Here is a 25,474-nt window from a genome sequence, read left to right as displayed (position 1 = left end):
TCGGCTTTGGAAGAAATGGGAATACTCAAATAAAGTAACGGTATATATAGGCCTACCTTGATATTGTACATTCTGGGCGGGAACCCTTTTGGTGTTTTAAGCCCTATGTTGTACTTTAGCTGTTGAAAAATAGCAGATCTACAAGCTCATAGCACAGCACTGAGTGCCGCGCTACGAGCTTGTAGGTCTGCTATTTTTGAAAAATCGTGAAAATGTGCCTCAAATCTTTGAATATATATATATATTCTTTCAGAGCGTTTTTAACTCAAATCTGTGCTGCTGGGTGCTTTGCTGGGTGCTTTGCCCTGGAACAACATATTTTCAGATGGGGGTCGGAGGCCAATTACATATAATTCTGGGGGTTCTTGACATGAAATAGTTTGAGAACCACTGACATAGAAACATGCGTTTTTTTCAGAAAACCGTCAGGATTTAGAAGACATTTGTAGAATCGTCCTCAGGTCTAAATGGATTAAGTGCATACTTGAGTAAATATACTTGGATATATACCTTACACACCCCTGCAGTCAGATATGGACGGAACACAGTGATGGATTGTTAAAGGAGTTCCTCCGAGCAGGTTGCCTGGCAACAGGGGTTACGGTGTGGTCGGCGTACCAGGCGCCCATGGCCTCGCATGCATGCTGCAGAGCAGAGACCATCCATGAAGGCCTCTGCATATCTGAGAGCCAGCTCATGCTGATAAGACCTGGACGCTGCAGTGAGAGGATTCACACTCAATCAAAGCACGCACGCACGCACACACGCACACACACACACACACACGCACACACACAGACACGGGTGTTTGCATTATCACCATACTTGTGAGGACATCGACGTTTTGGGATTTTGTTTTACCCATTTAGGCCTGACGTCGAAATAAAAAAAAAGTCTTCTGAAAGAATATAATATATATATTCAAAGATTTGTGCCGCATTTTCACGATTTTTCAAAAATAGCAGACCTACAAGCTCGTAGCGCGCCACTCGGTGGCGCGCTATGAGCTTGTAGATCTGCTATTTTTCAATAGCTAAATGCTTAGTTAAAACACCAAAAGGGGTTCCCGCCCAGGTTAACTATACAAGCTTGTTTCGTAGCTAGCTTGTAGATCTGCTATGTTACATAATTATGCACAATACTGGCGCACACAAGTAAATATATATAAATGAGGCATATACTGTAATACTAACCTCGATCCCATAAACCTAAGCATGAAGTGTCTAATAATCCCAAATTCCCAACCCCATATAAACCGCAACCGGATTATTTTCCTAATTGTATAAGGCTAAAACATAAAACAACAGCGTTTATCTCAAGAGGAACAGGGAAATTGTCTTCCTCACAATGTGACATTCCTCAAATATTTGGCCCTCACAAATACAGTATAGGCTAGTAATACAGACACACGCACACTCGCACGCACGCACGCAGGCACGCACAATCTTTACTGATGCCACATGCCAGAACATAAATCCTGAGTGTTAGATTAACGCACCATTTTCACTACATGTACAATGTATCATGATACTCCAGACCCACACAAGCAATCCACAATCTATGACGCCACAAAATATTTAAAAAAAAATCACACCAGTGTGAACTGAGTGGTGTAAGGTCTTATATAGCCTGATCAGCTGTGGTCTGTAATGTCTGACGTAATGAAATCACACCCGGGTGAACTGGGTGACCGTAGCAACCATGCTCATTTTTTGAGCACAGACAGACAGACACGTAAACTAACAATCACACCCGTGTGAACTGAGTGGTGTAAGGTATTATATAGCCTGATCAGCTGTGTTCTGATGTAATGTCTGACGTAATGAAATCAGCATCAACCAATCAGCATCAACCATGCTCATTTTTTTTGCACAGTACTAACAAAGCTAGTTGTAGGAGTGGTTTACACCACTCAACAATTGAATGATGAAAGACAAAAATGTCCTTGAAGACTTATTTTGATCAGAGAACCAGCAGGAGCAGAAACAAACACTTTATCAAGTATGATGTTCAAACAACAGCACATGGTGCTTTGACACACACACACACACACACACACACACACACACTTATGCCATGTTGGAAGCAGGCTATATGCTCTCAAAGCCCATATTCTATTATAGTGACAGCCAATCTACAAGCTAGTCTTCAGTCGTTTAGAACAGTGGTTTTCAACCAGTGGTCCTTGAGTGGGGTTCCAGGTGGTCCCCAGCTAAATTATGGGAGAGTTGGTATGACCCTTATACATTTTTTTTACTCTTGAGAGCGCGTCCATTTGGTTTCATTGTACGCTCTCAAGAGTTACATTATTGTTAAACATATGCATCTGCATTACTTCATTTATGAGAAGTCTACACAATTAGATAATTACATAGAAGAATTGTTATTTCGATTAACGTTTGCCAAAAGCATGGAATTGTAGACAAAATCTTATCAAACGAGTCGACAACAAAATATTATTTAGTTTTGGGTCTGATCAAATCTCATCAAATGGTGGTCCGTGGCTCAAAAAGCCAAATCAAATTATGGAGCCTTGAAATGAAAAACATAGGGTTGAAAACCACAGGCTTTTAATAGACTCATTAGTATAAGATTTGTGTCACCTGGGAGCCCCCCCTCCCCCCTCCCACCACTGATAGGAGGTCTTCCTATCAGCTCCGATCATCAATCAGCTCAGCTGCGTGGACGACAAGGACGCGGGGGATTTAAAATTAGTCAACACAGGAATTGGAAGTATTTGTTTTACTCTCTTGGAGGCCTGGCGGCGGGTTGTGAAGAAGAGCACAGTTCACGCAATAGGCTAAATATGGCGTCGTCTTTTTTAGGCATGTGTTTGTTTCTGAGCGTATTATTATTCTTTGTAAGCGTCCGTGGTGCACTCTCAGTCTCGAGTGTCGTGGAGGACTCGAAGACTCAAGAGCGCTTGTTTCTACATTCCCTGGGTCTCTCCGGGCGGCCGAAGGCTGCCGCCAGAGTCAGACACCCCCGTAGGGTGCCCTCCGTGCTGTGGGGCATGTTCGGACGGAGCACCGAGAAGAAGAAGGACCACAACGAGGCCAGACTAGACAGCGACGCGTGCATGGTGTCTGAATATGGAGTCCGGGGGAATATCATCCGATATGTGCAAGATCAAGGTATAGCCTTAGCCCAAACATTTAGACTCTCGTAGAGGTTTTTTTCGATTCGTCAGAATAGTATAGCCTCTTTGTTTGTGTGGTTGATGAAATAACTTCTGGTGGTTTTGATTGAAGTATTTATTAACAGTTTGCAGAATTACAGTAGCCTACATTTCAAGCACAACTGCTCAATACAAGACTGTTAACTGTGGACGACATCATTGATTTAACAGTTTGCAGAAATCCAGTACATTTCAAGCACAACTCAAATACTCAATACAAAAAACTGAGTGGACCACACCATAAAGCACTACACTTAACTTACAAGAAGGTCCACAGTGTTCAATTCATCATTGATTGATTGAAGTATTAACAGTTTGCAGAATTACAGTACAATTTCAAGCACAACTCAATACAAAAAACTTAACTGTGAGTGGACGACCCAATAAAGCACTACCCTTGTTTACAAGAGGGTCCACCTTGTTCAATTCATCATAACATTTAGAGACATACAATTTGTATACACACTATATTTGTATGATACAAATATAGTAATATACACTTCTATATAGCCGCAAAAAACAGTAAATCATCATAGAGGAGGTAAAAACTAAAAAGAGAAAAAGAAAACATGCACAGTGCAGGTAGTGGCATGCACAGACATTTAGAGGGGCAGGTGCTCAAGTGAAAAAAGGGCACCTTGTGCAGCGCGTGGAACCGGCTGGTTGCCTCAATAGTGTGAGATTTATAGATGTTGGGGCCTAAATAATTAGAAGCTTTTAATAAAGAATTGATCAATGTCACCATGGTCCACATACTGTACAGTGTACACTGTACCAAAAAAAATAAAAGGGCACATTGCTGTCCAGAGGGAAAAGGGCAGGGGGGGAAAGATTTGCCTCCAGGATATGGAAGGTAGGTAATTTCATCTTTTCGTGTGATAATATTGTCACCCACTCTAACCAAGAAGCCTATTATTATTTGATCCAAAGAGAATGGATTCAGTTGGTCCCAAATTTGTGATGCATTGCGAGCTTGTCTTATCGGCTGTTTTCAAATGGCCGAAATGTAATAGTAATAATTAGGGGGCCTAAACAATGTGGGCCTATAGTCACACACACACACACACACACACACACACACACACACACACACACACACACACACACACAATTACGCAATTATACAAGCTCTGGTAGAGAAATACTTAGTTTGTATAGTCCTAACTGGTTTCCAAAAACCTCGACATGAGGTATTTGGGCCTCCAGGGTCCTTGAATGTTGGACCCCCAGCTCCAGGGGTCCTTGAATGTTGGACCCCCCCCAGCTCCAGGGGTCCTCGCTTGGAGAAGTTCCAGGGGCTCCCCAGCTAAATGATTGATTGGTAGAACCAAGTTGACCCTGGCAGGTCTGTAACTCTGAGATAAACACTGAGGATGTTACAGTGTAGATTGTGTTTGGTTATAGAGATAACATTTGTATCAAACAGGCTTTCGTGGCTTAATTCATATCAAACTATGATCCCTGAAGTTAAAAGGTTTGAGAATGTAATACATTAACCACTGATTCAAGCTTGTGGCATTGTAATTTGGAGGATGTCATTGGCTGAAATATTTCAAAAATGGTAGAAAAATCTAATTCCAAATGTTCAAAAAATAGAAAAAATAGCATTGCATCGCCTTGTGAATGTTATGCGAGTTTCTATCAGGCTATCTTAGCTATTTGTTGTATGACGGAGTATACCACTGAAGTGGTTAATTCCAATGATACCAAGTTAACCCATTTAGACCTGAGGACGATTCTACAAATGTCTTCAAAATTATGACAGTTCTCTGAAAAACCCATGTTTCTATGTCAGTCATTCTCAAACATTTTCATGTCAAGGACCCCCAAAAATATATGTAATTGGCCGCTGACCCACATCTGAAAATACAGTACACAAAATAGCGTGGCACTCTGTGCCGCGCTATGAGCTTGTGCTATTTTTCAATAGCTAAAGTATAACATAATGTTTAAAACCGTACAGAAAATGGGTTAAACTGCCCATAAGGGGTTTTGTCTCAACAACACTGCTGTGGGCTATTATTTATAAATGTTCTCCTCATCAAAGTGACTCATGTATTCCTCCATAACGTCGTGCAGGTAGGCTGGTGTCTGGCTGGGGAAGCAGCTGCCAGGGCTGCGTGGAGAAACACCTCTTCTTCAACGTGTCTGTGCTCCAGGCCGTGGAGCAGCTCTCCATGGCTCAGCTGGAGATCAAGTTCCAGTGGGACTCCCCTCCTCACCACCCCTTCCTGGAGCCCCCCCGCGCCCTCGGCGTGTCCCTCTACCAGGTCCTCCGAGCCACGCTGAGGGGAGCGAGTCACGAGGTGAACCGGAGGCTCCTCCTGGCGCAGTCCGTGCAGCTCCAGCCCGAGTCCACGTCGCTCACGTTGGACCTCACCTCCCTGGCGGAGAGCTGGCGGAAGCCGGGCCGCAACTACGGTCTGCTGTTGGAGTTGCAGCCTCCGCACGACGGCGGCGCCGCAAACCCAGAGGAGCTCCTTCCGTTTCACCCAGGTTAGAGACGGGAATTATCGATTTAATGCATTAATAGTTAATTGATATGTTTTGATAAGCTTATCGATTGATTAACCGGTTAGTTGATAAGTGGCGTTTGTGGTTTTTGGTGGTTTCTTTTTTGGGGGGGGAATCTTAATTTCCCTCAATGTCTAACATAAAAATCTACACTTTGCTGATATAGAGAGAATACAAAAGGCATATTATTATATTCCTTAATCAAAGAGTTATTTGACCATTTGCGATACAGGGCCAGGCAGTGGCATCTTTGTATGAGAAATTGAATCAAATTAAAAGTGTACTGTCTTGTCTGTCACATCACATGCAAAAGCAGAGACGTTTTGCTTTATTAGTTTATTAACTGTTAAGTTTAACCGACTCATTTCTTAACACTTTGATTGCTACAAGATCTCGACAGGCCTATTTGGATGTTGCTACCGTTTAACATTGCACAAAGGCCTTGTTCGGGGGCCCACAGCAAAATGTTCTCTTATAGCGAGAATCACACGCATACATCAAAAGAAAGCTGAACTTGTCCACTTCAATTTAAAAAATACATTTTGATTTTACCATGTTCCATTCTGGAGATATTGACCTTTTTGCAACACCTGCATTTGCCTGGAAGTGGTTATCTTGAACAGCGAGCAGAGTTATGGATGGTTTAAAGTCAGAGACATTGACAGGCAGATATAAAATTGAACCCAATAAATATCCTATACACCGAATGAAAGCCCTGAATGTGTACTTTTACGAGGAAAAGAGTAAACTTTGATCCCATGTACAGTTAGACAGTAATTGGTTATTGAATGCAGCTTGTGCCCACCAGATAACTTCAGAGAAGACATGGACGTGAACTCCTCAATATTCACAAAATAAGGCCTATAGCGACATATAAATACTATATACCGTATGAAACAGAAGACTCTCTGCTTTCATAAGAAAAAAACTTCTACTGTAGTAATAATAAAAATCACACCCATGTGAAGTGAGTGGTGCAACTCTGTCCCATATTCTGTTCTCTGCTTATTCAATACAGCTCGCTATATACGGACTGAGGCAGAAAGTCATGTAAACCTTTTATTTACAGTTTGGTCTGTAAACTTGTTGCACCGCGCAACTGTAGAGAACAGTTGCACCGCTCACTTCACAGGGGTGTGATTTTTATTATTACAGTAGAAGTTTACAGACCAAACTGTAAATAAAAGGTTTACATGACTTTCTGCCTCAGTCCGTATATAGCGAGCTGTAGTGAATAAGTACAGAACAGTTGCAACGCTCACTTCACAGGGGTGTGATTTTTATTATTACAGTAGAAGTTTACAGACCAAACTGTAAATAAAAGGTTTACATGACTTTCTGCCTCAGTCCGTATATAGCGATCTGTATTGAATAAGCAGAGAACAGAATATGGGACAGAGTTGCACCACTCACTTCACATGGGTGTGATTTGTATTATTACTACAGTAGAAGTTTTTTTCTTATGAAAGCAGAGAGTCTTCTGTTTCATACGGTATATAGTATTTATATGTCGCTATAGGCCTTATTTTGTGAATATTGAGTACGGGTCCATGTCTTCTCTGCAGTTATATCTGGTGGGCGCAATGTGCATCCACCCAGTAACCAATTTATGACAGACTGTACATGGGATCAATGTTTACTCTTTTCCTCGTAAAAGTACACATTCAGGGCTTTCATTCGGTGTATAGGATGTATAGCATATTTATTGTGTTTATTGTTATATCTGCCTGTCAATGTCTGACTATAAACCTTCATAACTCTGCATCCTTTAGATGATGATGATGATTCACTGCTTTCATTGTTTTGATCGCAGTAACATTGGGGGGGGGGGGGGGGGGTCATGGGCACATTGGGCAGCAAAAGTCTTGATCGTACGGCTATAAAAAGTCCCATTCCACCGTTCGGTTCAGAACTATAGTATAACGGTGAGACGCGTTGTCATCATGAGCTGATTTTGTTTTTCAAGCTAGTATAGGGAACATGCCTGGGCATGCACGGTTTAGGACGCGGAAAAGTTCGTTATACATTACACCCGGGTCGATTACGTCCCCGACGCGTTCATTGCGGTCTTATCACTACAATTATAATGAATAAAAAAGCGTTACAATCACACGTCTGAGCGATCTCCGATTATGACGGCTCTGCATGGCGATACGTGATCCACCAACGGTAGACTGTCTGTTGTCATGGCGGCCCCTCTCGATACTGTAGTTCGTTTGTTAGTTCGTAGTATTGTAGGCTCGGGGATCGTTTGGTCGCTACAGTATGAAGAAGTAAACATGCATCTGTCCATGTGTGTTGCCGATCTGGTGCAGAATCTGCAGATCATGTGTTAGGCAGCGTAACAGCGTTTCGTATGTTTTTTTCCGAGACATGAGCCCCCATCTCGCAAGGCCCTCCTCCTGCAGGAGAAACAGGAGGGGAGGGGGGAATCGAGTATAAAAGCCAATAGGTGGAGGAAAGCCTGGTGAGGCGAGGTTAGGTGAAATTTGATTCTTTTCACACACGGGCTACATCGGCATGGGCGCATCCATTCTACACTGGTTTATACACGTAAAGCGGCCCGCCCTCCTGTTTTCAGGAGGGGAGGGGTTTTTTTTTTTTTGGGGGTTTTTTTCTGATCACGTGAGCGGGACTAAGCAGCAATGATAGGGCGATGGTTCTTCATTGTCCGGGTGGGTAAAAAGATGAATGAAAGTATGCTATAAAAAAGTGATTGAAACGTATTGATACGTGATCCGCACCCGACGTTTGATTAATTGATAACGTATTGATACGCGATTCGCGTCGGCTGTGTTAACGGCGATTAATCGATTAACTATTAACATCCCTAACCCAGGTAACTCCCTTCCGCTGGAGCCGCCGACGTCGTCGTTCGCCCTGCCGGAGATCCACGTCTCGCTCGTGGCCGTGTCCCTCAACCCCCAGCAGTGCCGCTCCCGGCAGCGGCGAAGCGCCGCCGCCCTCCTCCACCTCCCCGTGACGCCCAGCAACGTGTGCAAGCCGCGGCGCCTCTACATCGACTTCAAGGACGTGGGCTGGCAGGACTGGATCATCGCGCCGCAGGGCTACATGGCCAACTACTGCCACGGCGAGTGCCCGTTCCCGCTGAGCGAGAGCCTCAACGGCACCAACCACGCCATCCTGCAGACGCTGGTGCACTCGCTGGACCCGCACGGCACGCCGCAGCCCTGCTGCGTGCCCGTCCGCCTCTCGCCCATCTCCATGCTCTACTACGACAACAACGACAACGTGGTGCTGAGACACTACCAGGACATGGTGGTGGACGAGTGTGGTTGTCGATAAATGCCACGTTACTGTTTACTGTTCTATTAAGTAGCATGGGCTCAGTAGCCTGGGTTCCTGCCTGCTTTCCGCGGGTCTGAAAATGTCACGAAAGTCGTGACATTTTCAGATCCGCAGAACGCAGCGAACCCTGGCTAATGGGTTCAGTGGTCCCCCAACATTCTGTTGGGTCTTATTATTCAAAAATGTTGTTCTTTAATGTGTACAAATGGATCCAGAAGTGCCCAATTGGTTACATTTTGTTGAATCTGAATTACAAATGAAAAAAAAAAAACATACATTTTAACAGTTTGATTAGTTTAAAGAAGTAGTTTTAAGAAATAATTTGTTTGGAACGAACTTTTGGAAATGTGTGTAATGTGAATTCTAATGTTATTTCTAATAAAAATAATAATTCTATAGATTTCAGTGACATGTCTCCTGCTGTTACTCAGAGCAAGTTACCATAGAAAGCACTCAGTGGAGCATGAAGCATGGCGTCTGGAGCTGGTCCCCATGGGCACCAGAGAATGACTTCCCACTACTAATGATGATGAATTTATTTATATAGCACATTTCTAGACAAAGTCACAGAGTGCTTTACGACAAAAGATCAATCCATGCAATAGCAGGCATAAAAATACAAAACATACATAATACAAAAGTGACAATTAAGAAAAAGCTTTAACATAATAAAGGTGGGTTTTCAGGAGAGATTTAAACGTGGATACTGATTTTCTTTTTTGCACATCTTAGGTCAGTAGGTAGGGCATTCCAGAGCGTGGGGGGCCCGGGTTGCAAAGGCCCTGCTGCCCTTAGTGACAAGCTGAGCGTAGGGTTTCTGCATGTCGGAGACATAGCTAGGAGTCTGGCTATTCAGGGCTTTGAGTAAAAATGTAAAATAAATTCTGAAACTAACGGGTAACCAATGGAGAGTAGCTAAGATGGGCAGCTGAGTTTTGTACTAATTGTAGTACAAAACTAATGGATAGGATAGTAGTAGCAGTTAGTAGCCATGTTGCCCATAGGGCAGGAGCCTATACTATATCCTATTGTTGTAAAGGCTCATACATAGTCTGGATTTTCGGTGGTGAGGTGACCACCGAACTACAACATGACGTCACTGAGCCGCGGTGAAGAGCAAACCACCGCCCCAGTTTTTACTCACCACCACTCCACGTTCTTTCAGCTCCGTTGGTCACCACCACCGGAGCGGTGGTCACCTCACCACCGAAAATCCAGACTATGAATGAGCCTTTAGATTCAAGAATGCGCCTGGACATGACGCTAGTATGTCCCAGCCCCAGAGAGACTTGACCCCAATCCGGCCCTTGATGCCGAGTGCCAAGCATGGAGGCATTATTGGGTCCCTATATTCAGCTATAGGCCTAGTGTGTAGATTTTTGTCCTGACACAAACATGAATTGCCATTGACAATGAATGGACAATTTACGTTGCATGTGTTTGAGCAAATCTACATGATAAGAGCGGGTGTGATTTTTTTTTTTAATAGTCTTTGATCTGGCCGGGGGATTGAATTCCGAGCTCCCAATCTCCGGGCGGACACTCTCTGCAAGGCCACTGAGCTGATTGGGTTAAATGCATATACATAATTGGCTAAAGTGCCTATAATCATGTTATTTTTTTTAAAGTTGTGGTCATCTCAAAATCGACAATGGAATGCATAAGTATAACTGTACAATACATTCTATAACATTAACGCCACTACTATACTAATTTTATACAGAACACATTTTACATAGAACATTTTCTTTCAAAGGGAATATTGTTTTGTTTTACTTTTGGTCACAAGGGGGCGCAAATTTACCATAGCTGTGGTAATATGAATAAGTTACTGTTCACCTGTGTTTCCCATTGATTAGTAGATTTTGTCCCAAGTATGAAAGAAAAGTAAGGTGCACTGTCTCTCTCTCCGTACGAAAATCCTTGACATGGCACCACTTTTAAACAATGATAGCTTGTGAGTACCGATATTTCTAGTCAAATCTGGGGGGGGTGATAATGACACCAGACTTATTCTGAATGTATTCATCATAATCTTTAACCTATATCCACATTTCATCTGCTCATCCTTCTCCTTCGTTTGTCTTTTGTTCAACATCTGTTGAGTTCTTGTTGTCATGGCTGGCTGATTTGTTCTCTCTCTCTCTCCCTTCGGACCTCTGTCTCCCACTCTCACCTCCGTCCCCCGCAGCAGGTCGACACTCATCTGTCTTCATTTCACCTTCCATTCTATCGTCTCCTCTAGTGTGTCCTCCACCACCAGAGTCTTCTCCTGTTCCATCCTCTGCTCCTTCCGCCTTCACCCCCTCCATACACTGAGCTTCTTCCCGGCTCTCCTCTTTCGCGTCCTCCCCTCGTCCTCGCATTTCAACCTCCTCTCCATCTCCCTCCTCTCTCTCCCCTTCCACCTGCCCTCCTCCCACCCCTTCATCATCATCTCTCTCCCTCTCTCTTTCCCCCTCTCCTCCTCCGTCGTCCGTATTATCTTCATTCTCGGGTGGAACTTCATGACACTCCACTTGCAGCTCCAGCAGCGCCACCCGGGCCAGCATCTTGGCGTTGCTGGACTCCAGCTCCACCATGAGTCGGGCCAGTTTGGTCTGCAGAGCGTCCATGGCGTCCTCCAGCCTGCTCACCTTGGTCTCCGCCTTCTCCGGCGGCCCCCCACCGTCCGCTGCCCCCTCCACGGACTCGTCCAGCATGCCCATCTTGGTGAGGATCTGTCGGCCCTTCTCCTCCAGGTGGCGTTTGGCGGCGGGGAACTCGGACAGGACGTCCGTGAGGTCCTCCTTGGACAAGCTGAAGAGGTCAGAGTGGCCGATGCTGCGGATGTTGGCTGTGCGGCGGTTGCCCGATTTGTTGCCTTAAAAAAAAAGGTTAGACCTGAAGTTAGACCTGAATCTGAAATTTAGAAAATGTCTTCTAAAATCCTGACAGTTTTATGAAATAGGCTACCTATGTTTCTATGTGTCAGTGGTGCTCAACCCTTTTCATGTCAAGGACCCCCAAAAACTATATGTAATTGACCGCCGACCCCCATCTGTTGTTCCAGGGACCTCCCCCAGAAGCAAAGATTTGAGTTAAAAACGTTTTTTTTTAAAGATTTGCGGCACATTTTCACGATTTTTCTAAAATAGCAGATCTACAAGCTTGTAGCTCGTAGATCTGCTATTTTTCAATTCAAGTATAACATAATGCTTAAAACACAGGTACACGTTATGGTTTGTTTACCACATGTATCCTAGCGTGCCTTTTGGGCATGTCATAGTAAGAGAACATTGTGCAAAAAATAGCAGATCTGCAGTATAAGCTCACATTCTGTCGCAACGTGACCTTGTTGTAATCAGCAATTTTTGCTAAAGGGATTTTATGTGTAAGGAAACAATGGAGGGGGCCAATATAGACCCCTGTGGGACACCAGTCAACGATCGAAGTACAGTATAGGCTACAGTATATGGTTTAAGTAAATGTATTCAAACAAAACTGCACTGGTTACTTAAAAAAAAGCATTGTATATGATGGCCAAACCTGCTAGTGTTATTACAGTACTTTACCTTTGATGTTGATGATACTAATCTCCCCAAAGAAATTGCCGTCACTCAAGACAGCAAACGTTGTGACCCCATCGTCTGCCACTACTCCAAGTTTTCCTTCTTTGATGATGTACATTTCATGGCCCACGTCACCTTTCTTGCAGACATACTCTCCTGGACTGTAGACCTGCAAGACCCAAGGCAGACAGCGGTGTGAGATCTTTAAATGCAGAATTAACAAGTAAAGATCCTTAATATGAACTGTTGACAAAACGGAAATAATTATTAAACACCACAGATCTTAATAATGCCAATAATGTCCTGGGTGGGCTCTCCAACTTAACTTAAAGTAAAGTGAAGTCAAGACAATCTTATTTATAAAGCATAAAACTTATGTATACATGCAGCCCACCTCCACAACAGAGCCATACACTCCAAAAGATACACAAAGAGAGAGAGAGAGAGAGATGTTTTTTTCAATAAAGAGAGACAACCCCCCCCCCCCCCCCCCCACATAAGCAAAGATTTGAGTTAAAACGTTTTTTTTTTAAAGATTTGCGGCACATTTTCACGATTTTTCAAAAACAGCAGATCTACAAGCTCGTAGCGCTCGTAGCACTCGGTGCCGCGCTATGAGCTTGTAGATCTGCTATTTTTCAATAGCTAAAGTATAACAGAATGCTTAAAACACTACCAAAAAAACCCTGATGACCCCGTGACCTGTAGCTAGCTTAATTTCAACCCTGACCTGAGGCGTGAGCTTAAGCACGAGCTCCTCCAGCAGACTCTTCTCGCAGTTCTGGAAGATGGTGACCTTGGAGAGCGTGGGCAGGTGGACGCTGACGGCGATCTCCGTCTGCAGCTGCACGGGCAGCTGCTGCAGGATCTCGTTCTCGCGCGTGATCTTCTTGTTGATGTGCAGGTGCTGGTACCAGTCGTTGACGCGCTTGCGCAGCTCCTTGCTGATGTGACGGCTGCGCAGGTAGGCCTTCACCTGGTCGGAAGGGAAGAATGAAAGTTAGTTAACGTATAGTTTTCAGTATATATGTCGGACATATATACTGGGAGGCAGATCCGGTCGTTGAGATGGACAGACGTGTTTCGTCTCGCTCCTGCGCCAAGTCACAGAATGTTGACAAAAAAGCGCATTTTCGCGCTCATTTTCTTTTCATACTCCTGTGGATTATGGATTTCTACTCCAATTCACCCTGGTTCTACCATCACGTGGATATGAGGAAAATTGATTACGAGAACAACACCAGCGTAAACAACGAAGAACACAGCACGTTCTATCTCCTCGGCAACAACAACAATGGATCGACCGGTAAACATCTCGGACACGGCGCGGCTGGAATCCACGCACTGTTAACCTGCAATCCGGCCAAAAGAAACAAACCCCTACTTGGCAAGATCGACAGACGCCTGTTCTGTTGTATATTCTTGTTAATGGCAGGAGACATCCAACCCAATCCTGGTCCTGTAATCACTAGACTTCAGGCGAAGAAACAAACTTGCCTGATGATCACGGACGCAAGGACAACAAAGGAGACGGTCGCGGCCACACAGCCAACTCAAGATACGGGCACGGAGCCGCCTTGGGGATCCATCGCAAGGACAACGCATGAGACGGCCACGGCCACACAGCCAACTCAAGATACGGGCACGGAGCCGCCTTGGGGATCCATCGCAAGGACAACGCATGAGACGGTCACGGCCACACAGCCAACTCAAGGTACGGGCACGGAGCCGTCTTGGGGACCCAACACAGATCTTACATCGGCGGCAGTCGAGGCAAAAGACACGGACAACACCACCATCTACAGGCGTGAAGAGTCTCCACATCCAACCAAGGGGGACAACGAGGCTGGAGACGGACACCGTGATACTTTACCTGCTATTTCTGCTGTTTCTCCGGTCGACACCATGGCTCAATCGGCCCCACCAGAGCCCTCAACAAACCTGGACGAGGGACCCCATCCCCCACTCCCGCCACCCCACGACGACCCCCACGCACCCCCCACCCTCCCCCCACGGCAACCCGCGGCTTCTACAGACATCAACAATGGCCCTCCGCTCCCCTACTTCGCCATGGAGGAGATAAGCACCATAGTCAGAGCCAACGGACTTCATATCTTTCACCTGAATGTCAACAGCCTTGGACCCAAAATGGCTGAAATCAGGCATATGTTTCAATGCGGTAAGGCGAACATCATTAGCTTCTCTGAAACCAAACTTGATGAGTCAACCAAAGACCCAGAAGTTGAAATAGAGAACTATTCTTTGATCAGAAACGACAGAAACAGGCATGGTGGTGGCGTGTGTATGTATATTCACAAAGACACTGAATATGTTACTCGTACTGACTTACAGCATGATGAAATTGAAACTGTGTGGGTTGAATTAATTTTCAAAAAAGCTAAATCAGTATTAGTGGGCACCGTCTACAGACCGCCTGACCAACATGGGTTCTATGATATACTTGAGGGGTGCTTAGCTGAGGAGGAATGTGTAGAGAAAATCCTGATTGGCGACTACAATACAGACATGCAACGAAAGGAAGCACCTGTGTTTAAGTCATTCAGTAAGTTCTGTGATCTACATAGTGTCAGTCAGCTAATTACCCAACCCACTAGAGTGTGTGATTCTACTCAAACTGTCATTGATCTCATTCTGTCCTCGGACAAATCCAGAATCTCCAAGAAAGGGGTTATTGTATGTGGGCTTAGTGATCATTTTATGATATTCTGTACCCGCAAAATACAAAAACTTAAGACCGGCTGCCACAAAACAGTCATATCAAGGGACCTCAAAACCTACTCTAGTGAGGTCTTTAACCAAGTATTGGAGAGTCTGGATTGGTCCGATGAGCTTAAAAGCACACATGTCGAAGAAGCTTGGCTTGGCTTCAAAACCAAATTTACATCAGTACTGAACAACATGGCTCCTTTGAGAACCACCAGGGGCAAAACCCGCTCGGAACCATGGATGAATTCGGACATACTGGCTGCAATGAAAGCCAGAGACAAAAAATGCTCTGAAGTTCTAAAATGCAAGTCAAAGCTAGCCAAGCGCTTCGACAGTGTTCGCCAAGCTCGTTTGAACAACCTAAATACACAACGAATCAAACTACGAAACAGTGTAACTGCCATGACCAAATCAGCTAAAAGTAACTTCATTAATGATAAAGCTCAGGAAAACAAAAACAATCCTCATGAGCTCTGGAAGCTACTAAACAATCAACTAAGCTATGGTCAGAAACTAAAAACCAGATTTTCGAACATAAACATCAAATCTGACAACACTCTCATCACTGACAACCTTGATGTGGCCAACTACTTGAATATCTTCTTTACAAACATATCAACAACTCTGGTTAACAAACTGCCCTCCCACTCTGGGCTCTTTGGTGTAGAGCACATTACAACCTTCTACAAAAACCTAGGTGTTTGTAAAGACGATTTTAAACTAGTTATGGTAACAACTGATGAGGTAATTAAGAAACTGAGTGCCCTCCAACCCCACAAGGCCACAGGCCATGACAACATTCCCTCCAAATTTCTCAGAGACTCAGCCATCTCTATAGCTCCAATCATCACCCACATAGTAAACCTCTCCATCAAACAGGGACAGGTCCCCCAAGATTTCAAACTGGCCAAAGTAACCCCCTTGCACAAGAAAGGGAGTAAATTAGACCCCGGCAACTACCGCCCTATTTCTATTCTTAGTTCCATCTCGAAAGTGATGGAAAAAATAGTCTATGAACAGGTTGAAAAGTATCTTGCCACTAATAAATTATTGTACGAGTTCCAATCTGGCTTCAGAACATCCCACTCCACTGACACATGCCTCCTCTATTTGAGCGACCACATCAAACAAGAGGTGGACGCTGGCAAATACTGCGGCATGGTCATGCTGGACCTCCAAAAGGCTTTTGACACCGTGAACCACTCCATACTGGTTAACAAGCTAAAAGCAATTGGTTTCGATAGCACATCAGTGAGCTGGATGCAATCCTACCTGGAGGGGAGAGAACAGATGGTGGAAGTGAACGGAACACTGTCCCCCCCCCTCCCAGTGAGCTGTGGCGTTCCACAAGGAAGCATACTAGGGCCTCTACTGTTCCTAATATATGTAAACGACATGACTTCAGCCTGTGACTGCAACTTGTTCCTGTTCGCAGATGACTCAGCACTGCTGGTCTCGGACAGGGACAAACTGCAGGTTGAAAATGCCCTCAGCTCTGAACTCGGTAGAATCTGCACCTGGCTCGCTGATAACAAACTATCTTTACACCTGGGAAAAACTGAATCCATTCTCTTTGGCTCTATTAGTAATCTCAGCAAGGCAAATGGCTTCTTGGTTAGAGTGGGTGACAATGTTATCACACGTAAAGATGAAATTACCTACCTAGGTTCCATCCTGGAGGCTAATCTTTCCGGTGATAAAATGGCCACCAACGTAATCAAAAAAGTCAACCATAGAACAAGATTCCTCTACAGGATCTCCTCACTGGTCAACAAAAACACCTTGAAGACCTTAACAGGAGCCCTTGTACAGGGTTTCTTTGACTATGCATGCACCTCCTGGTACCACAGCACCTCAAAGGCCCTTAAAACCAGGCTCCAGACTTCCCAAAACAAACTGGTCAGGCTCCTACTTGATCTAGCCCCCCGAACCCACCTCACCCCTGCCCACTTCGACAGGCTGGAATGGCTTAGGGTCGACGACAGAGTACAGCATCTTGCAATGGGTCTGGTCCACAAGATTCGATACACCACCAAGATACCCATGTACCTGTCTAGATACTTCCTTAATGTTAACGAAGTCCACACCCACAACACCAGAGGGAGTGCAACGAACCATGTACAACCCAGATTCGGCACAAACAAGGGACTAAATTCTTTTCGCTCCTATGCCACCAAAATGTGGAACGCCCTACCAACTGTCATTAAGACATGCGAATCCCTTGACTCCTTCAAAACCGCTCTCAAAGGGCACCTACGGATGGCTGCAATTCGAAACTGGCCCCCGTAAAATCTGAATCCCCCCCCCCGCCCCCCCCTTTTTTCCCCTCACTGTATATATTTCTTTTCCCTTTTTACCTCCTTTTTGATGAATTATTTTTTGATGAATTCCTGTTCTGTCTATAGAAGTGTCTATTTGTATGTCTCTAAATGTTTTGATGATTTGAACATGGTGGACCCTGTTGGAAACAAGTGTAATGCTTAATTGGGTCGTCCACTCACAGTTAACAGCCTTTGTATTGAGTTTGTGCTTGAAATGTACTGTAATTCTGCAAACTGTTAATAAATTCTTCAATCAATCAATCAAACATGTTTTTCGACACCGGAGGTACAAGTGAAACTATAGCATGGTTGAGGAAGACAAAACACAAAGCTTACACTTATTTGCTCCTGTCTACTTTTTTCGAGTGGTGCAACCACTCCAAGGAACAGCAATGTCCCTATGGGACTATGGGACTCACTATGTCCCAATGTTTAGAGTACCAATAGGGGCAAAAGTGGCGCTGTTGTGCCAGAAACAGAGAGAGAGAGAGATAGTGTTGCACTGTTGCCTGCTAATTACAGAGGGAGGGAGGGAGAGAGAGAGAGAGGGGAGTTGCACCACTCAGTTCACACGGATGTGATTTTTACTTTTAATGTGACAGGGTGGTAACTGTGGTCACGGGTGCATCTATTTCTTACACTTAAAGGAGCATTCAGTGATTTGGGTGATTTCATGGAAAACCCCCCGGGTCCGCCCCGGTAACAAGATGTGCACATGCACGCACTACAGTGGACAGTGGGGGGGACACGCGACAGGCCAACAGCACGCACCCCAATCGATCATGATTGGCGGAAGGCCCCTCTCTATCCTGATTGGATGAAGGCTGGGCCACCTAGCCAAAAACGAAACCTAAGGTTTTTTGACCCCCCCAGGGGTTAACTGGGGACAGGGAGGAACTCCTTATATGGTCAGCACACTCTATAGTAGGGAGGATTATCACAACAAAACAAAAAAAGTGATATTTGAATTAGTTAAATCACTGAATATACCTATACAATGTCTGTCTCTACTCTATTCAGTCAGGTCTCCTAGTGCTCACCAGCTCATGGTTGGGGAAGAAGACGTTGTCGCGGTCCCTCAGGTTGGTGATGACGTTCCCGACGTTCCCCACGATGGACGCGAACACCAGCACGGCGATGAGCAGGTCGGCGATCATGAACATGAACTCCTCCTCCCGGTCGGGCAGCGGCGTGTCGCCCACCGTGGTGAAGATCTGCGCGGAGAACCAGAAGCAGTAGAAGTACTGGCGGCGCATGGAGGCGAACACGGGGTCGCTGACGTTGGGGTAGACCCAGCGGTCAGCGCCGAAGCCGATGTAGCGGGACAGGGCGAAGTAGAGGCAGGCGTTCCAGTGGATGAGCACGAAGATGTAGAGCATGAGCTTGGCGATGCGGAAGGTGTTGGGGTAGGAGGTGCGCGTCTCCATGCGGTCCAGGGCCTCGCCGAGGCGCGCCGTGCGCAGGAAGCGGTTCACACGCACCAGGGGAGCGTGCACGCCGAAGTGGAGGTACAGGAGGTCCGTGGGCAGGATGGAGAGCAGGTCCCACAGGAAGCCGGAGGAGCGCAGATAGTGCTTCTTCAGACGGGCCGTGTCTTTGATCATCATGCCTTGCTCCAGGTAGCCTGTAGAGGGCAGCAGAGAACATGTAATTAATAATAGAGCAATCTGGGAACCAGTGGTGGAAAAAAGTACTCAATTGTTTTACTTAAGTAAAAGTATACCAATACTGCAATTTAGAACTACTGTAAGTAAAAGTACAGAATTGAAAATGTACTTGAGTGAAAGTACAAAAGTATCGGCATCAAAATGTACTTAAAGTACTAAAAGTAAAAGTACTTATTGCAGAATGTCCCATTTCACAAGTTCAAAATGTGTAGAAAATCAATTGAAAATAGCCGATCTACAAGCTCTCAATGCGCATTGTGAGCTTGTAGATCGCCAAAAATCGCCAAAGTAACTAGTAACTAAAGTTTTCAAATAATTGTAGTGAAGTAAAAGTACAAATTTGGGCTCCGAGATGTAGTGGAGTAGAAGTAAAAGTACTGGAAATTGGAAATACTCGAGTAAAGTACAAATACCTCAAAATTATACTTAAGTACAGTACTTAAGTAAAAGTACTTAGTTACTTTCCACCGCTGCTGGGAATCCATCGTTTACATTTTTTTCGTTTCAGCTGCTGAGCTGAATTTGTCTTGAGAGACTAATAATAGAGTACAATTTTAATTAAAATGTATGTAAGTCAAAGGGGCGACTCACACCTTTAAAACATTAATGCATGCTTGTTGTATGAATGTTGTAAGTGTCATGGCCGCCCCAATGCATTTCCAATGGAAGTCACATGGTTTGATACAACATTTTGGACTACAAGCTGTTGTATGGCTTTCGGCTGTGTTTCGACTGCCCCCCTCCCCCTCATACAACACAAATGTTGTGTCAAACCATGTGACTCCCATTGGAAATGCATTGAGAGCTTACAACAAGCATACATCTCATACAACAAGCATACATCAATCTGTTGCGACCGTGTGAGTCGCCCCAAAGTCCACAGTATACAGTAGCTACTATTCCTACGCAAAGCATTTGTAGTTTGGCTGGCTTACTGTTGAAAAGACAGCATCTATCTCGAGTCAGTGTTGTTTTTTGCAGCAAATTTCTATTTTAGTTTAGTCTTTGGAATGAAACTTCATTTAGTTTTAGTCATATTTGATTTTTGTCACCTGGAATGTTTTAGTGTTAGTCTAGTTTTAGTCGACTAAATGTCATAAGATTTTAGTCGACTAAATCTGCAGTTCATTTAGTTGACTAAAATCGATTTTGGTGCACCTTGATGCCATCGTAATGGCTCATTTTACACTTGTTGAAAATAGCCGATCTACAAGCTCACAACGTTGTGAGCTTGTAGATCTGCTATTTTCAGCATGCAACCAAGTGTAAAATGACTTATACTGGATTTCTTGTCCACTAGTCCCTTCCTAACATTTTAGACTAAATGTTATCTGTTGACGAAATTGTCAATACATTTAGTCTTAGTTTTAGTCATAGTTTTCATTTAGTTTCCATTTAGTTTTCGTCAGTGAAAAAAGGTAGTCGACGAACATTTTTCTCGTCTTAGTTTTAGTCGACAACAACAGCACTGTCTCGAGTTGAGAGCAAGATTTGGATTCTGAATCATACCATATCTGTTTACTAAATAGACAGCACATACTATACTACTGTATATACGGTAATTATATTATGATGGTAAAAGTCACGAACAGTGAACAGTCACGCAGTAGCATTTACCTGTGCGAAATTTGATGATCATGTCAGCCACATACATGAGGTCGGACACGTAGTCCAATGTAAGCCACACAGCCAGGTAGGTCACCTCAATTGATTGGAAACATGTCCTGTTGAGAGACAGTGTTAATGAAGCCTTACTATACATACATGAAAACATTTGACTTGTTCTTACATGGTCTGGATCAGGGGTGGGCAACTGGCGACCTTCACTTAATGCATGTTAATATCAGAATACTGATATAGTATTGATTTCAGCTGTTACAATTCCAAACCCGCTTTAATTACTTCATGACTAGTATTAAATGACTAGTACTTAATGACTAGTATTACCAAATGTTATTGTCTTTTTGTGTCCAATGTAGTTATGTTAACAGTTCATAAAGTTAACATAACTATAACTAAATGCATTTGAAATTCAATAAAAAGGGCACTTTTCAGGATTCCAAATAAAAAATAGCAAACAATTATTCAGGTTTTCAATTCAAATATAGCAAAAATAGCTGATCTAGAAGCTCAAAACGCGCCGCGACGTGTTTTGAGCTTGTAGATCGGCTATTTTTTTGCTACGACGGTAATATGCACTGTGGCCCCTCTGGAGTGAGTGTGGAAATATATTGGCGCTCGCCATCGTCAAAGTTGGCCACCCCTGGTCTGGATGAAAAGTGAAGCTACCGTATATTTAATTCATATACACATCATAAATGTTATGTTCATGCAGAAACGTAGGTATACCTGCAGATGATAATCACCCAGTTGTAGAAGATGGGAATGATCATGACCTGTAGCCATATGTAGTAGAACTGTTCGGATGGGTCAACCATCCATTCTTTCCAGCTATAGGGACATGACAGGATGGGGAGGGAGAGGGAATTAGTGCTGGCCATGTAATCAAGGAATGTTAACCCATTTTGGCCTGAGATCAGATTCTAAGAATGTCTTCTATATCCTGACAGTTTTCTGAAAAAGCTATGTTTCTATGTCGGTCGTTCTTCGATTTTTCAAAAATAGCAGACCTACAAGCTCGTAGCGCGCCACCGAGTGGCGCGCTATGAGCTTGTAGATCTGCTATTTTTCAATAGCTAAAGCATAACATAATGCTAACGCCAAAAGGGGTTCCCGCCCAGATTGGGTTTTAAAGCAAAGGTAATTGATGCATATATAGCAGCAGAACAAACAAACTGAGAAATTATCATAGAAAACAATAATAATGGGTAAATATATATGTAAAATTGTATGTAAGAATAATATGTATACACATGTATAGTATGTATATATATATTATAAAGATAAGATATAACATATTAAGTACACCTTATACAGTATATAAACTGTTATGTCTGACTGAAAAACGAATGTAAACCAAATTTTTGTTTACTTTTTGTTCTAGTTCTTTTTCCTTTAGTTTTATTTCTACGGTAGCTTGATACTTCTTTTTCATTTGTGCTTTTCATATAATATATACAATATAGTCACTTACTTCGCTTTGACCTCCGCCTGAGGACTGTTATCCTTCTTCTCTCCCTGCTGATCTCCCTCCTCGCTGACTTTCTGCGTCTGACGCCATCTGAACAGCCTTTGCCATCGGTTATTATTCCTGACCTGATTATTATTAACCTCCATTCTCTACGCCGGTTATAGGGCTAAGGATTAGAGCCGTGGCGGTTGTTGACCCTTGCCCTTGTTCAGGTGTTTCTCTTCCCAGAGAGCACATGCAGTGCCTACTTGGGTTTAGCTGCTGCACTTCGCTGCCTGCATAACCTTGTTGGCCTGCATCATGCACAGGCAGTGGCGTGCACAGATAGACACTAGGGGGTGCTAGAGCACCCCCTGCCCTTTTGGCAATGTTCCCTTTTTTGATTTTTCAAAAATAGCAGACCTACAAGCTCGTAGCGCGCCACTCGGTGGCGCGCTATGAGCTTGTAGATCTGCTATTTTTCAATAGCTAAAGCATAACATAATGCTAACACCAAAAGGGGTTCCCGCCCAAAATGGATTAAGGCAACCGGCCGGTTCCACGCGCTGCACAAGGTGCCCTTTTTTAACTTGAGCACCTGCCCCTCTAAATGTCTGTGCACGCCACTGATTGCTTGGTTCACATAACAACAAAGCTATAGGTCTCATCACCTGGCGATGCTGGTCTCCATGGAAGGGGAGCCACACAACAAATGTACTGTGTCCTCCGGGGATATTTCCTTCCCCTTCAAAGTCCCCGGAGGTCCTCTTAACGCGAATCCTAGGAGCTTCATCATCATCAGTGATTATACCAGAAGTGTAAACAACAAACCAACGGTCTGTTTCTTGGAAGAATGATATGGAGATTTGGTATATCTGTATCCCTAAAGGTTCTTATTTTGACCTGAGATCAGATTCTAAAAATGTCTTCTACATCCTGACAGTTTTCAGAAAAGGCTATGTTTCTATGTTAGTGTTCTTCGATTTTTCAAAAATAGCAGACCTACAAGCTTGTAGATCTGCTATTTTTCAATAGCTAAAGCATAACATAATGCTAACACCAAAAGGGGTTCCCGTCCGAAATGGGTTAAGTCCGGAGATCTAAATAAGAAACCGTCCCCCACGGGAGTAAAGTAAAAATATATATATATAATAATAAAAGATTTAGACCTTTCAGTAATGAAAGGTCTGACTGAATATCCACTGGATTTAAGAATATTATATACCCTATACTTTTATTTTCTTTCTCCTACAACAACAAATCTTTGCTGAATGAAAGCCAATCCAAGTTGTGACACGGTGTGAGTTAGTAAATCCTTTGACAGGCCCAGAATAGGGTCACTATATGGTTCATGTGGGACCGTGCATTTGCAGTGGTTGCTCCAAGGGGCCAGTGAGGCTATTCAACGTTGAAGCTCTCCTCCCTAGTGGTAGGAGGAGGGACTACAGGCGGACCCGTGGATTCATGACCGGGAAACCCCGTGCAGCTGGGCTTTAACATTGAGCGCTCGGTTGCATACGTCACCCCGGACCTCAAAGTTGAGGTCCGGAGGAGGGACTTCCGGCAGTCTTCCGGGTGCTTCAAAACGCCACTGAGCAACTTCCACTGACATGAATAGCTGGGGGGGCGGAGCTTCGCGCCACTTCAGTCTCTATCCTTTTATATACTCTATGGGTTGCTCCCACTTTGTGGAACGCCCTGCCCTTTGAGCTAAAAAAAATGCAGTGTCTGTCGAGGGTTTTAAGAACTTGTTAAAAACGAATTTATTTCAGCACTTTACTTTATGATGTATTTTTACTTGACATATTTGCATTTCAATGTTTTGCATTCTATTGTTTTTTTTGTGTTTGTTTCTTGCCCTTGTTTTAAAGGTATATTCAGTGATTTGACTTAATTCAAATATCACTTATGTTTTCTTTTTTTCTGGATAATCCTCCCTACTATAGAGTGTGCTGACCATATGAGGAGTTCCTCCCTGTCCCCAGTGAGCCCCTGGGGTCAAAAAACCCTAGTTTCAGTTTTGGTGGCGGGTGGCAAAACCGTCATCCAATCAGGATGAGAGGGGCCTTCCTCCAATCATGATCGAGTGGGGGCGGGCCTTGGTGCACATGCTGTTGGCCTGTTGCACTTCCCCCCACTGTATGTGCATGTGCACATTTTGTTACTGGGGCGGACTGGGTGGTTTTCCAAATCACCCAAATCACTGAATGCTCCTTTAACATGATTGTTTTACCTTGTTGACCACTGTACAGCACTTTGTAACATTGTTTCAAAAGGTGCTCTATATATAAAATGTACTTACTTACTACTTATTTTATATATTTTTTTTATGGAGGGCTGACAGGAAATGGGGAGAGAGATTGGGGGAGTGACATGCAGTAAAGGCCGTCGGGATCGGGAGTCGAACCCGTGGCACACAGCCAGACTGGATTACCAGCCTTGGTGCCAGGACCACTGAGCCACGGCCCAGGCCGAGTTAAATCAACTTTGATTTTACATTATACATTAGGGGTCCCAGACCTAGAAATACCATTAAACAGGGTACCGTAGCCGAATTCGGGTCACCAGGGGGCCCTTTAAAAACAAAACAAAAGGTAAAATAAAGCAAACACAGGTTTGCATGTGCATATGTGCAGGGGGGGCCCTTCGAGCTTCGGTGCCCAGGGGCCCTCTGCGGTGTTAATCCAGCCCTGCCACTGAGCTATAAAGTTTGATTTGATTTGAACTCCAACACACCCGATCACGTACAATGTCCCCAAATTCAAGGTGCCAAAGGCCAAAGGTCAACTCTGAACTGGGCCCTAATGACCTGCAGACTACATTGAGATGAACCACTTTGGTCCCCTTTGATTGATTGATTGAATGTAAAAATCACACCCATGTGAAGTGAGGGGCGCTCTTGGTCATCATACAACATCTGGCCAATCACAATTTGCGTCCCTCACATTTCTGCCCTCAGTATTATCTTCAATAGTGGTTCCCCCAAAGGGGGGTCTGGGGACCCCCAGGGGTCCTTGAGAGAGTTCCAGGGGGTATCCAGCTCAATGATAGATTAGGAACCAAATGGACCCTTATAGGACTGTAACTCAGAGTGTACAAATGGAGTGTACAAATGGAACCAAATGGACCATAACGGG

At 44.2% G+C, this 25,474-nt stretch overlaps 2 protein-coding genes across 2 annotated transcripts; one reads left to right on the top strand and one right to left on the bottom strand.

Annotated features, from left to right (window-relative positions):
- The first annotated feature begins 2,685 nt into the window (after positions 1-2,685).
- Positions 2,686-9,406, top strand: LOC306918471 (protein DVR-1-like). The gene is made up of 3 exons (XM_079531373.1): positions 2,686-3,134; positions 5,258-5,674; positions 8,532-9,406. Exons 1-3 carry the CDS (start codon positions 2,807-2,809, stop codon positions 8,996-8,998), a joined length of 1,212 nt encoding a protein of 403 aa, XP_079387499.1. The 5' UTR covers positions 2,686-2,806; the 3' UTR covers positions 8,999-9,406.
- LOC306918474 (cyclic nucleotide-gated channel alpha-4-like) lies at positions 9,040-22,504 on the bottom strand (the record flags this gene model as incomplete). Its single annotated transcript, XM_079531376.1, has 8 exons — positions 9,040-9,074; positions 11,178-11,864; positions 12,556-12,721; positions 13,283-13,528; positions 18,641-19,224; positions 20,885-20,991; positions 21,617-21,718; positions 22,362-22,504. The coding sequence occupies 8 exons, from the start codon at positions 22,502-22,504 to the stop codon at positions 9,040-9,042; spliced, it is 2,070 nt and encodes a 689-aa protein (XP_079387502.1).
- Positions 22,505-25,474: the final 2,970 nt, after the last annotated feature.

This window comes from Electrona antarctica (assembly GCF_951216825.1).
Source record: "Electrona antarctica genome assembly, contig: scaffold_232, whole genome shotgun sequence".
Lineage (NCBI taxonomy): Eukaryota > Metazoa > Chordata > Actinopteri > Myctophiformes > Myctophidae > Electrona > Electrona antarctica.
The sequence above is the reverse complement of the archived record's forward strand: the minus strand, read 5'-3'. Positions and strand labels throughout refer to the sequence as shown.